Source organism: Juglans microcarpa x Juglans regia, chromosome 2D, assembly GCF_004785595.1.
Source record: "Juglans microcarpa x Juglans regia isolate MS1-56 chromosome 2D, Jm3101_v1.0, whole genome shotgun sequence".
Lineage (NCBI taxonomy): Eukaryota > Viridiplantae > Streptophyta > Magnoliopsida > Fagales > Juglandaceae > Juglans > Juglans microcarpa x Juglans regia.
The window spans coordinates 40669144-40683066 of NC_054596.1; the positions used below are offsets into that span (position 1 = coordinate 40669144).

Consider the following 13923-nt stretch of genomic DNA (forward strand, 5'->3'; position numbering starts at 1 on the left):
TGAATAAATTATATATATATATGAAAAAATGAAAAAAAAAATTAAGGCAGAAATATCGGCAGGTACAGGCCGAAATATAGGCCGATACGGCTGGTATTTTGGCCGGTACGAAACACCTATGATACCTGTACCGGCCACTAGGCTGGTACAGAAAATTTCTGCCGTATCGACCTGTACGGTACGAAATTAAAAACACTGATTACTACACAGCAGTCCCACTGGGGGTCACTCGGGGTTTGATAAAACTCTCCATCACGTGTGAAGAGAGTTCTTTAGGCCTGGGTTAAAAGCTGAGGTGAAGGAGTACATTAGGAGCTATGATGTGTGCTAAGGTGTCAAGAATGAGAATACACTTCCAGGGGGTCTTTTACAGCCACTACCGATACCTTCCCAACCATGGATTAGCATCACTATGGATTTTATTGAAGGTCTTCTGCCTTCTAAGGGGTTCAATTGTCTATGGGTGATTGTGGACAATTTGACAAAGTTCAGCTATTTTATTCCCCTCAGCCATCCTTATACAGCCCTAACCTTAGCCCAACTTTTTATGAAGTATGTATTTAAGCTTCATGGTATGCCCAATACCATCATCTCAAATCGGGACCGACCTTTCACTAGTAAGTTTTGGGGGGGAGTTACTTCAACAACAAGGGGTACAACTAGCTTTTTCCACGGCTTACCACCCCCAGAGTAATGGTCAATCCGAAGCCGTAAATAAGACCCTTGAGAACTACCTATGCTATTTTACAGGCGATAGACCTAGGGATTGGGTCATATGGTTACCACTAGCCGAGTGGTGGTACAACGCTTCCATCCATGCATCAACACACTTGACCCCCTTCGAAGCCCTCTACAGCTATCCCCATGCCAAGTTGATCCGTTACCTGCCTGGTGTGTCTGATGTGGAAGCCGTCGACTCGAGCCTTCGTTCCCGGGAGCAAATCTCTCAGTTGTTGTGCCAAAACCTACAAAAGGCACAAGCAAAAATGAAGCATTACTCAGATCTAAGGCGAAAGGAGTGATCTTTCAAGGTTGGAGAATGGGTTTATGTTCGATTACAGCCTTATAGATAGCAAACGTTGGCCCAACGGAAGAATATGAAGTTGTCTCCTCGCTTTTACAGCCCCTTCCAGATCCTCAATTGTGTTGGTACTGTAGCATATCGCTTGGAGTTGCCCATAACTTCCCAAATACACCAAGTGTTTCATGTCTCTTTGCTAAAAAAAAGATTCGCAGCAACTTGACCCCGATCCCCACCCTTCCACCAGTCGATGCTCAAGGGGTGTTGAAACCGGAGCATGAATTCGTGTTGGATCGGCGCATTTGGAAGAAGGGATCCTTGCCGTTGACTGAGGTGTTGGTTTGTTGGCACGGACAAAGCGATGTAGATGCTACTTGGGAGAGTTTCCACCAGTTGAAACACATCTACCCACACCTTGTGGGCAAGGTGTTCTAAAACAGGAGGGTTTTGTTACAAGCCAGATCGTGGAGGAGTCTCACTTGTGCTGGTAGACGTACGAAGAAGACAAAGTTATGGCGTAATGAGAACCATTGATCAGAGGAACAGATGGGATTAAAGCTAGGGTTAAGTTGATAGAATAGTCCAGAAGACCACGTGGAGACTAAAGACGCAGCCTTTATTTTACTTTTTCAATAATGTAGTAAAAGTGCTATTAGTTACAGTTATTTCCTTTATTTAAAATTACTCTTATGTCCAAGTTTGTTAGAATCTCCTGCATATGGAGGAGAAACCTGATGTAGAACGTACGCAAAATCATCTATCAAATTCAGTTTTCTTCTTCTTTATCTCCTGAAGATTTTCTCACCCTCGAACTGAGGAGTTTATCATTTTGTGAATTGATTAGCAGAAGTCACATAAGCCAAATTATGATTTAATTCATTTTTTTTTTAAATAAAAATTTCGATGCCTCATTCGCCTCAATACTAATTGTTATTATTGAAGACAATTAATGATATGAAAGAAAAAATTAAAAAAGTTATTGTTAAAAAATAATATTATATTATTATTTTAATTAATCTAATAGTTAATTCAGTATAAGATTATAGCTAGAAAGATTTTATATTTATGAAAAATATATACTTTTTATCAAATTTTAAAAATAAATTTAAAGAGTCCAATGCTATTGCTACCGCCTTGCTTGCTATTGCAATGAAATTCATCTTTCAACGTCAAGAGTCTAATGACTCTAATCACATTCATATAATTGACATAAAAAGGGCGGGCCGAAAGATCCTCTTTTTTTTTTATATATATATGAAAGAATCACGATACAATTTTCATCGCATTTGTACTTGTAAATTCCATAATTCCACAATCATCAAGGTGAAAGCTTTAGAACAAGAATACCCAAATTTTGCCTCATCCCCATCAACAGCTCCCTCGCATGGCAAAGCAGTAACAATAAACAAAACCTATATAACGTCGATTCATGCTATAACATTTACATCCATATCGACGGAATGAAAATTCTAAAAACGAAAACCATTTCAGAATCAGACTATAACCAACACGAAAGAAGAAAAATGAAATCGGTTTGGAACTTTTTAAGGAAGGAGAAATCAATGCTGTTCTAACCAGATTTCTTTGCCCGAAGCCTAATCAAGTAATGCGATATTGCGTTTTCGGCGCGTGAGGGATGATGCTACACGCGGCTGAACCCAGCGCGCGTGGGGATACCCCCCACGACAGATAAGAGACCTCCTTCTGCGGCCTCTCGCTCGTCGTCGTAATACAAGTCCTCCGTGCCACGAAACGTAGCGTGTATAAAGACGATGGCGGCCCCAACCAGGAGTGAGACCAACACGTTCAACCACACTTCGGTGAGCACCAGAGCGACGATCGTGACGAGTGCTAGAGAGGCCAGAATGACGCGGTCGTCGACCTGGCGATTGAGGACGACGAGAGGTTCGTCGCGGAGGAAATAGAGGTAGCACCAGGCGGCGAAGACGATGAGGAAGACGATCATAGAGACCGGATGCCATAAGAGACTGAGGAAGAGGACGAGGAGGACGATGAGCGTGTAGTTGACGCGGAAGTGGCTGAGGTTTCGCTTGATACGGAGGAAAGCTTCGCCGATCGCGTATGGGCGCGTGAAGGATGAGAAGGGTTCGACAAGCTCCCGCCATGGACGTTGCGAGTGAAACGAAGAGCGAGTGGCGGAGGAAGTGGAGCGGAATACGCCAGAGTATGGAGGCGATTGTGAATACATTGCAGAGGGAAACCCTAACAACAATCAAATTCGTTCACAGTTTCAGACAGATTCAATCAGTCCCCAATCAAAAAAAAAAAAAGAGAGAAGCAATGAACGACGTCGTCTCGTGGTCCCCGGTAATTTATCCATACTTTCGAATCGGATTGGCCCGTGAAAAAGGAAGGGTGTCGGCAACCAACAAAATATATCCAGAAATGCTTTGGTTCCGATTTCGGGATTTAAAAAGTATTCGGAATGTGGTCTTTTTTTTTTTAATTAATGATATCATTATAAAAGTATTTCTTAATGATGTTATAAATTTTTTAATTTTTTATAAAAATATTTATAATAATTAAAAAATACATAAAAAAATAATAATAAATAAAATAAAATGCACTATTCGGTGAATTATTCAAGTCATTTTTTCGATGACCTTAGCAAAACTCAAATATATATTGAATTAAAATTTTTAAATTTTTTTACAAATTAAATTAGTAAACAATTATATCAATTTAGGGCTGCTGGGCATCCGGCCCATCCGACTCCACCTCCATGGTGCGCCTGGTGGGCTATCCTCCCGCCTCATGCGGGCAGGTTGCCCATTTGTTTTATGGCGAATGACCAGGTGGGTGGAATTTGACCAATTCATAGTGTAAAAGGAAAAAAAGTATAAGGATAGTGATATAGTTACTATTTTTTTATTATTTATTTATTATTTATAGTTTATTTATTTATTTATTATTTTTTAAATATTTTTTAAACATCCTTAATCACATTAAGAAAAAATTAAAAAATATATAATTTTACTAATAGTCACTTCCTTAACCATTAAGTAAAATTAAAAATTAAAAAAAAATCAAATACAAAAATAGGAGAAAATATGTAGTAGTAAAGTAGTAATCTTATCATTTTCTAAAATCTAATCTTCGTAATTATTTGTGTAGGAAAGGTGAGTAACAAACAGATTTTATAAAAGTAAATTCATAAATTAATGTAATTTTATATTGAATAATGCTAGACCCACTGCTTGTCCATCCCGCTTGATGTGGCATCCCAGTGGCGTGCAGAATGGATTAAAACATGGCATCCCACTCTCCCTTTCTTCATTTCCCTTTCAAATTCTTCTGTTTTCTCTCAACTTAATCATGAAAATAGGAACTGAAACGAAAACTCTTCTTTCTCAATATTCTTGGGTTTTACCTAAATGTTTGGAAGCCCAGAAGATAAAATGCTGAGAAATTGAGATTTTTTTTGTTCCATCAATTGTTTCCTTCTCTCCATTACTTGAGGAAACAGAATGTATTACCTGCCGATTCGTTCAATTATGCTCTTGCAACTCAGTTAGTTTTTCCCGTTGTTTTGGGATTAAATCGATTTTTTTTCTCTTATATTTCAATTCATTCTAGAGAAGGAAGAGGAGGAGGAGGAGGAGGGGGAGGGGGAAGGGGGGGGGGGGGGGGGGGGGGATATAGGGCATTTCGCTTTTTTTTTTTTTCTTTTTTTTTCGTGAGATTTGATTTTTCTATATGGTCTTGGTTCATTTTTCCACTGTGAGATTTCTTTGTACAGTCGAAGAACAAATTGAAATTAGCTTCTGTAAATCTTGATTGCCGTATAAAGTTTGTGTGACAATGAAATTAGCTTCTGTAAATCTTGATTGTCGTATGAAGTTTGTGTAACAATGAGAGATGGGAGTTCGAATTAAGGTTTAAGAAATGCCATCTCTCAATCCATACGCTTCTCTCATTTTTCTGGGTAATGAGATTGCTAACTCTGTATTAGTTGGTAAAGCTTTCATGGCCCAGGATATTGGTCAAGAAGTGGTTCGACATCAAGAGCAAAGCTGAAGACTGTCATGTAGGCTATGTCCTTTATGAAGTTGAAAATGGCCGATCAGTTATGTCGATTTTCTGCACGATTTTGATGCGATTAGAGCTTTGGATTTGGAAATATTAACTTTTATATCAACATCAAAAATGAGATTTTTTCAATAATAATTGACTAACTTGCTTTAACATTCTTCTAGACCCTTAATGCAATTAGCACTATTCTCCTTCTGCATCACTGTTGGGTACAACAATTGTATTTTTCTCGGGTGTATTGAAGTTCGCAAAGTCCATTAGCAGCTCGTGATCTTTGTTGCATGAATATATGATAATGATGCATTGAGTGGAAAAGAGCACAGCTTTAAGAATTTTTTGGTGTTTCTTTTCCAGGTGGTGAGAAAGAGTGGAGGAACAACTGTTCAGAGAGGCAGGAATGGCACCGATGCCTAACGGGATCTATCGAGAAGGTGTTTGGGGGAGGAGTTTCGGGGGGTTTTGCAAAGGGCGAGTGAGTTCTGAAATGGTTGGGGCGAGATATGTCGGGGGAGGGAAGGGGCCAGCTCTGAAATGATGTTAAAAAAAAAAACAAAACAAAACAAAAAGCAAAACTGGCAATTCATGTCAAGCGAGAACCGAAAGCGGGATGCACAAGCAGTTGTTGTAACAGCACCCTTTTATATTATATATAGATTTATTTTACAATAGGATGTACGTAATTTATAAGTTTAATCTTATAAAATTCTTGGTTATAACATTTATAAAATTCCTTGGTTATAACATTTATCTTTTTGTGGCTGTCGTACAACGCAATTTCTCTCTCCTTCACGCTCGGCACCTAACATCAATTCTTCTTCACTTTTCCTCATTTTCTCCTTTTCATCTCCTCTTCTCATCCTCTTCCTCTTTCTCCTCACAGACCCCGTGGCCACGACTGGCTCACCATCTTCTTTCCCCTCTTATTCTTCTTCCTCATCTTCTTCTCTCCCTTCTCTGATTATCTACACAAACCCATTGCCAACCACTACACCTTCATTGACTCTTATCACTAGGATCAAGTAAAAAATATCCGTAAACTGTTAAATTCTTTTTAATAAAAATAAGAGATGATTCAAAGATAATGCAAAATTATTACATTTACATAAATGGATAAAATGTTATATATATGGTACTTTTAACAAAAACATCTTACAACCAAATCTCATTCCAATAATTAGTAGGCTTTCTTTCGCCTTGTTTTGCTTTGAAAATGGGAGGTGATAGTGCAAAAATCAAGCACCACCCAACAACTATAGTTTGTAGCCAGCAAAAAAGGCTAAAATAGTCTCAAATCTATTCCAAAAACTAAGAAACAATGAGTCTTAGCCATAACATTCATTTCATTTGGCACGGGTCTCAAAAACAATAAAACCATAGCATACCAATGAAGGGGAAAAAAGAAAGCACAGGAGAACAAATGAAGAACGTGAAATATGCATTTTCAGGCATGAAATTTGAAGGATTCGTTAAATCCTATTATTTGGTATAGAGATTAGATGATAAAACTAAAAAAAATCGAAAAGTCATTGAGATTGTGATTGTGGGAATCTCGAAAAATAAATTCGGTTTGGTTAGTAAGATGAGAATTTTTTATTTTAGATGAAAGTTTAAAATATTATTTTTTAATATTATTATTGTTTTGAGATTTGAAGAGTTTGAATTGTTTATTATATTTTGTGTGATAATTTGAAAAAGTTGTAATGTGAGATGGGATGAGAATTTTGTGTTTCATCTCACTTGCCAAACCTGCATGACTCTGTTGGATTGACATGAGCATTGCTTATTGACTATCCCAAAAACAAAAAAACAAAATGACACAGCAACATTTGAAAACACCATGAGAGCTACATTGGTTGGTGCAAGTTTGCACCAACTTGGGACCAAAAATGCACTGACATTTACAATGTAACAATGCATCACATTAGAAATGAACAAGTAGATGCTATATTCGCACATTAGCCATACTGGAAATTAAAGCATTTTGATATGGTTTCAACTTCAGTCTGCAGTGTAAGCTATGAAGAGGAAACTCGCATATCAGTTGGAAAATAAATATATTATAAACAGTACTTACATATCATGAAAGAATTTGTACGTCTTGATATCTTCTATGATGAACTTAACAGCACCAATGCAACCCAACACTGCAACAGCTGAGAACCAGGTAGCTATTGCAATATTAAGGAGCTGCACTGAATGGCGAAGTTTGGTGTTCTTGGGCATTCTTCCCGCTTTCAGATATGCTATTGCAGGGAAGACAAAGTCCAGTGGAGTGAACCCAATTGCCCCACAGATGGACACAAAATCCCCAAAAAAGGGCATTGCCGAGGCAATAAGAGTAATAAGAACCATGTAAATGGAAGTGAATGTAAGACGGAGGAAGTGTTTTCTCAGAGGAACATTTCTATTAGCTTTATTGGACAGAAATCTTTCCTCAAAGTAGGCATATGTTGGCCTGCAATATATCTAAAAAGAAGCAATTTAGTTCAAAGAGGCATTCAAGTAATAAGAGAAAAAACATGGAAAATGTGAACTTGTCCTATGGTTTTGCCCCTCATTTTGATCGCTTATGTATTTTTTTAATTTATTTTATTTAATAATTAAGGAAGTGACTATTAGTAAATTTGTGTATTTTTTTAAAAAAATGTTTAAAAAGTATTTGAAAGAAAGAAAAAAAAAATTGCACTAGTGGTATTACCGTTGGGCAGCCGACTAGCACTGTCCAAAAAACATATATGACAAAATAATGGGAAGATTCTAGTGGAAAAAACCTAACACTGCAAAAACTTGGTTTGATGCCGAGAAAGTTTAAAATTATGTATCTGAATACTCATATGGCCAATTTCTCTGTTCTTTTATTTTTCAGGTATTTTCTGTATTCACAATTTGAATTTATGTAAGACTGATATTGGTTGTCACAGTGCAATATTGTTTTCAGAACATTATTTTCTACAGATTTTATGGGTAAATTATGACACGTTTTTAAAAAGAAATCTAGAAATCTGTCCTGAAAAAATGAGAAATATAAACACACAAAAAAAGAGAAGGAAAGTGCAGATGTTTATTCAATACATGTTACAAAGAGTACCTGATAGCATCCTGATATTTGAATCACAGCAAAGAGATTGGCCATGACAATTGTCCATTCAGGAACACTTAAAGAAGATACTATGTAAGCCTGGACTTCTGATCCAAACGCCCAGTATCCACAGAAGGCTAATATCCAGTAAGACACGATAATGATACTGTATGCTGCCGTTACACCTTTATACATATTCTTCCTTGCAGGTTCTCTTACAGTGTTCTGGCAAGCAAATGATTGTTTGTAGTCACCATATTCATTGTTAAGAACGTATGAATTTCAAAACTCGGTTTCAGTTATCAATTTAAACAGTGTTAGAATATAAACTAAATAACTAAATTCACTTCTTTTCGTATATCATGTTAAATCACCAATTGTCTTAAAAGCTTAAGCTTATGAACGGGATGAATTTAACTAACAGATTAAAAAGGAAAAGAACATGGCTTTTGGCAGATTGAAAAAATCAACCCAAAAAAAACAAAAATTAAATTTAACTTGTTGATGTAAGTTGTTGTGGAAATATATTACTTGTATTTCTGGAAGCATTGCATCTCCAAAGGAAAAGGCAACTACACCAAGAGCATTAAAGGCTTTAAAGATCTTAAGAGAAGAGCTCCCTTGCAAACTGTAACTTACTGTGTTTCTGTCAATCTTTTTTCCTAAAAGGACATGAAAAAAGAAAAGTTAAAAACATAAACTGGAGATGAAGTTGTGAAGTGACTACTTTGGAAGGGAGAGATCGATTTAAGTCAAGAGAGCAGGCAAAGAGAAATATCACAAAGCCTACCATTATAAATTGACACACCAATGGTTGTAGCAGCAAACCCAATCGTGCTTAAAGTGCACAATGAATTTACCCATCTCAATGAGTGGATGTCAGGAAGCTGAGAGAGAACAAGTTCAAAGGCTCCAAAGAAAATAATGAAATGCTGCAAGGTTAAGGCACCATCCTCGCTAAAGTGTTTATAAACTGCCTGCATAAAGATGGAATAGAAAATCACCACCTCAAACCCAAAAAAGAAAAACTGGAAAACGAAAGAAGAATGAAAAAAGAAACACATATATTACTGTTCTTATCATTTTATGATTTCCTAACCTTAAGGCTGCTCCCAGCAGCAATTTGAATGGCAATGTTGTTGCCCAAAGACGCCACCTGCTGAAAAAATGCAATAGAGTAATAACCCCAGAATCCTTCGAAAAAAAGAAAATATCAGAGTCAGGTAAGCATAAAATTAAAATAGAGAAGTTAAGTTCAGGTTATAGACAACAAGATCTTTAGTTTTAGTTGTCTATGAGCATTTGTAGTTCATAATTGCCTGACTTAAAAACAAACTATTTCTCATTCATTATCCAAAGGGGGAAACAGAAGGTCTGGTGTTTGACAAGACGATTTGGGCTTTCAAGTTGTGATGTTCTGATGTTCCGAAATGCACCCAACAAAACAAAAATGTCTATCCATCATTTTACTATCAACAATTATAATGAAGTAAAGGTTATCTTTCTTATTGTTGTGGCTGCTGTCACTATTGTTCTTGTAATCATAAACTGAAATAACTCAGGAGCTAATACCAACCAAAGATGCTCCCCGCAAGTTTTCTGTACGTAATTTGCTTCTTCCCATTCCATCTCCATAACGATGCGATCAGAAGACTAGAATACCAAGTTGCCAATGTTCCACTCACTAAACTACTCACACCTGAAAGGAGGAGTAGCAAAAACATATCCACAATAAGTACTGCCAATTTAAGGGAAAAATGCAATTAAAAAGAAATTAGCGCTCACCAAATATAGACGAGAAGAAAATAAAAGGCCATCACTTAAAGCATAACTTTATCTAAATTTCCAGTGCAAGAGACTCAAATTAGAAAAAAGAAAGAAAAAAATCAAAACTTTAACTGAATTCAGCTTCTGTTATCCGGGTTCCCCTTACAGGTCTAACTGGGTAGATAATATTTTGGCAGTTGTGCACGTATTGGCTATTGGAAAGTGATCTTTTGGATTCCTATTCATTTGAAGGGAATCACGTCCCTAACTACGGTAATCAACGAGGCACTTAGAGCCAGCCCAAAATTTTAAAAGAAAAATCCGTAGTAGTTAAGAAATGAATAATAAGAAGAACAGTAGTTAGTACAGAAGTAAAGATCATGCCAAGTGAAAATAGAGTATTTGGGTAAGCAACCCTTCCAAGAGTGCTCTGGTTTTTGGGATTTGTTTCTGGTTGAATTATGGGGCTGAGAGAATTCTCTGTGCAGGTTCTCTTTTGGGTGCTGAAGAATACCTCGGTCGATTTCCCCTCTGCACTTTGTCAAAGGTTCGAGTGCTGCTGGAAGTGTCTTCTCCGAGGTGCAACTACAGTCAAAATTGAGGTTTATAATTTATTGAAAAGTTGCTTCCTTGTCTGTTTTGAATCAACGCCATCAAGCACGATTATTTCTCCTTTTATCGCTAATTACTTACTTAAAAGGAAGTAATTTTATTGTTCCTATTCTTCTTCTTCTTCTTCTTCTTCTTAGGAATTCAATTCAGTTGAGTATAGCAATTTTCTATTGCTTAATAAGTTTTCTGGGCTACCAAACACGGAGGTGATAAACAGAGGAATCAAATAGAACTGACCGAGGGGCCAACCGAGAGAGGCAAGAGCAAAGGGCAAGGGAGCGTAAGCAGCAGGAGTGGTGGTGGCGACATGGAAAGCCGCGTGCTCCCACGTCCCTCTTCCATCCACCTCTCCTGCTTCTTCTACACTATCTTCTCCATGTTTCTCTGCTGCTGCTGCTGTTGGTGACGGCGGTAGCGAACTCACTGGTGGCTGAGAAGAATACTCTGAGAACATTGCAGCGGGTCAGCTAGTTAGAATTTTGCAGTTGAAACTGGCACAAACCACAGAATAGGGGTAAGAGTCGTCCATTCATAAATGAAACTCCTTTTCTTTCTTTTGACCTTTCGTTTTGTGAACATGCCGGGGAAGATAAACCGTGGGGAAGTTTGCAAAGTCGAAACGATTACGTAATATCCCACGACATAATTCAGAACTCTATAAAGTTTGGTCCCAATAATACTATCATTCCTATGAATATGATTCCATGTATTCATGTCAACGTGTTTACACCCGAGTTCTGGGAAGTGCAGAGAATTGATGACGGTCTTTATTAGATTGTCCGGTAGTCAAAGATGTACTTGGAATGAGACATGAATAAACTATGGGGATTTCGACTGACGTCTATGCCCAAATAATAATGTAAAGATCTGCGATCTTTGACTGGAAATGAGGCACAAAGAGCATCCATAAAATCAGAAATTAGAGATGAATTAGAGCCGGTAACTATAATATTATCAACATAAATTAACACATAAATGAAATTAATGAAAGTGCAGATAATAAAAAGAGAAGAGTGACCGAGAACAATGAAATCCAAGAGACAAGAGCTTATTACTCAATTTAGAAAACCAAGTCCTAGGACTTGTTTGAGACCATAGATAGATTTGTGCAACTTCCAGATATGTGTAGGGTAGTCTGGATTTGTAAACACAGGGGGTTGTTGCATGTAGACAGCCTCCTCCAGATTACCATGTAGGAGGGCATTCTAAATATCCAGTTGATGCAACGACCAATAAGATGACATAGCAATGGAAATGAGAAGCCTGATAGTGATAGATTTAACGACAGGGCTAAAGGTTTTGGTGAAGTCAATACCAACTTGCTGATGAAACCCTTTAGTCAAAAGACACGCCATACGACGCTCAAGAATCCCATCGGCACAACGCTTGGTCTTAAGCACCAATTTGGAATCTAGAATATTGAGAGTGGAAGAGAAGGGAATCAAATCCCAGGTGTGATTTTGAAGAAAAGCTTGGCTCAGTGGCCATAGCCACACACCACTATGGATATTTGGAAGTTTCAGTGAAGGAGGTGGGCTTTTCAGGTACGAAGGAAGGCGCATAGATTGAAAAGGCAAAGGAGGGCTTGGGAGGGGACCATGAAATTGTATCGTTAGATCAAAGGAGAGGGTAGTGAACACTGTCTTTAGAACGAGTGACCATGGGATGAGTGGGAGGTGGCTGAGAAGGCAGTGGGGACAAGGGAGGGGCAAAGTTGTATGGCGCTGGTAAAGAGGGATTTGAGGAAGATGACCTAGTCGAAGGAATGGAAGGAGTTGGGTTTGATAATGAAGTAGTGGGAGTGGGACCGTGGTAGAGGACTCATGAGGGAGAACGGGCCTAGTGAGAAAGGGAGAGGGGTGGTGCCATATTAAGGGATGGGTTGGAGAAAAAACAAGAAGGCAGAGATAGTGGTAGAGGCCCAGGAAAAATAAGGTCCAAAGAGGGAGAAGTATTTTTGGGCAAATGGTGGGTCAGAGAAGCAAAGGGAAAAGAGGTTGCAGAAAATTGAATATCACAAAAAATATAGGTTCGGCTCGTGGGTAGGTGTAGACAACAATAGCCTTTGTGATCTGGGCTATAGCTCGTGAAAACACAAAGTTTAGATCAAAGGTCCAATTTGTAACGAGTAAGGTTGTGTTTGGATGTTAAAGTGAGTTGAGTTGAGTTGAGATAATAAAATATTATTAGAATATTATTTTTTAATATTATTATTATTTTGAGATTTGAGAAAGTTGAATTGTTTATTATATTTTCTATTGAGATTTAAAAAAGTTGTAATGATGAATTGAGATGAGTTGAGATGACTTATAGTTCCAAACAAAACCTAAAAAGTAACAAATTGGGCCAACAGGCATATCCAAAAGTCCGTAAAAAAGTTATAATCACGAGGATGGTGAAAAAGATCCTGAAATGGAGAAAGATTATTGAGAATAGGCGTGGGCATACGACTGAGAAGAAAAACCGCAGTATGAAATGCATCAACCCAGTACTTATGTGGAACAGAGGCATGAGTTAAAAGAGAAAGCCCAATCTCTACTATATGACGATGTCATCGTTTAACAGTACCATTCTGGGCATGAGAATAAGGACAAGTTATACGATGGGTAATGCCAACCGATTGAAACAATTTATGAAGTGACCTAAATTCACCACTTCAGTCAGATTAGACTGACACAATATTAGAGGAGAATGAATTACTAACATATCATAAAAAAACTACAAAAATAGATGAAACATCATATTTAGATTGAAGAGGAAACACCTAATTGTATTTAGAAAAGTTGTCTACAATAGACAAATAAAATCAACAATAAGAGGAGGAAAGCATATGTGATGACCCTCAAACATCATGAAACAAAAGTGCAAAAGGCTACTGTGATGGAGATGGAGAGGAGTGGTGAGGTAGGGCATGAGACTTTGCTTGAAGGCAGGTAGGACAGAGAGGAGCAGCAGCATCGGCAGTGACTGGAAGCTGTAAATGATGAAAGGTGAAGGAAGCGGGTCAAGGGGATGGGTGGCCCAGACGAGAGTGCCAAATTTGAAGAGAGGTGCGTTCACCGACAAACGCTTGAGGCGAGGAACTGGAGACAGAGAGAGTGTGTGAGGCTGAGACATCAGTTGGTAGAATGTAAAGACCATTCCTAACGTGGCCATGAAGAAGAGCTGCCCGGGTATGCAAATCCTTTACAAAGAAACAATTAGAGTGAAATTCAAAATACACCGAATTATCAAGACAAAATTGATGTAGAGATTGCAAATTGTGAGTAATAGAAGGGACATGAAGGAGTTTACGAAGAAGAAATTTGTCAGAAGGAGCATGCAACTGAGCTATGTCGATGTTTTGGATAGGAAGAGTTGGCCCATCACCAGTGCTGACTTGATTGGAGCC

General features: G+C 37.9%; 2 protein-coding genes across 2 annotated transcripts; both read right to left on the reverse strand.

Moving 5' to 3' along the window:
• Positions 1-2272: 2272 nt before the first annotated feature.
• Positions 2273-3408, reverse strand: LOC121251111 (PRA1 family protein F3-like). Its single transcript, XM_041150429.1, has one exon. It carries the CDS (start codon positions 3228-3230, stop codon positions 2664-2666), a length of 567 nt encoding a protein of 188 aa, XP_041006363.1. The 5' UTR covers positions 3231-3408; the 3' UTR covers positions 2273-2663.
• Positions 3409-6995: 3587 nt separating this feature from the next.
• LOC121248026 (GABA transporter 1-like) lies at positions 6996-11280 on the reverse strand. The gene is made up of 7 exons (XM_041146374.1): positions 10770-11280; positions 9730-9852; positions 9253-9347; positions 8944-9130; positions 8685-8815; positions 8163-8378; positions 6996-7540 (listed from the first exon to the last, which is right to left on the reverse strand). Exons 1-7 carry the CDS (start codon positions 10984-10986, stop codon positions 7145-7147), a joined length of 1365 nt encoding a protein of 454 aa, XP_041002308.1. The 5' UTR covers positions 10987-11280; the 3' UTR covers positions 6996-7144.
• Positions 11281-13923: the final 2643 nt, after the last annotated feature.

Coding starts and splice junctions, on each gene's coding strand:
- LOC121251111 (XM_041150429.1), bottom strand. CDS start 3,230: ATGTATTCACAATCGCCTCCATACTCTGGCGTATTCCGCTCCACTTCC.
- LOC121248026 (XM_041146374.1), bottom strand. CDS start 10,986: ATGTTCTCAGAGTATTCTTCTCAGCCACCAGTGAGTTCGCTACCGCCG. Junction 8,816..8,943: donor TGGTGTGTCAATTTATAATG/GTAGGCTTTGTG, acceptor ATGTCCTTTTAG/GAAAAAAGATTGACAGAAAC. Junction 8,379..8,684: donor CAATGCTTCCAGAAATACAA/GTAATATATTTC, acceptor TTTGCTTGCCAG/AACACTGTAAGAGAACCTGC.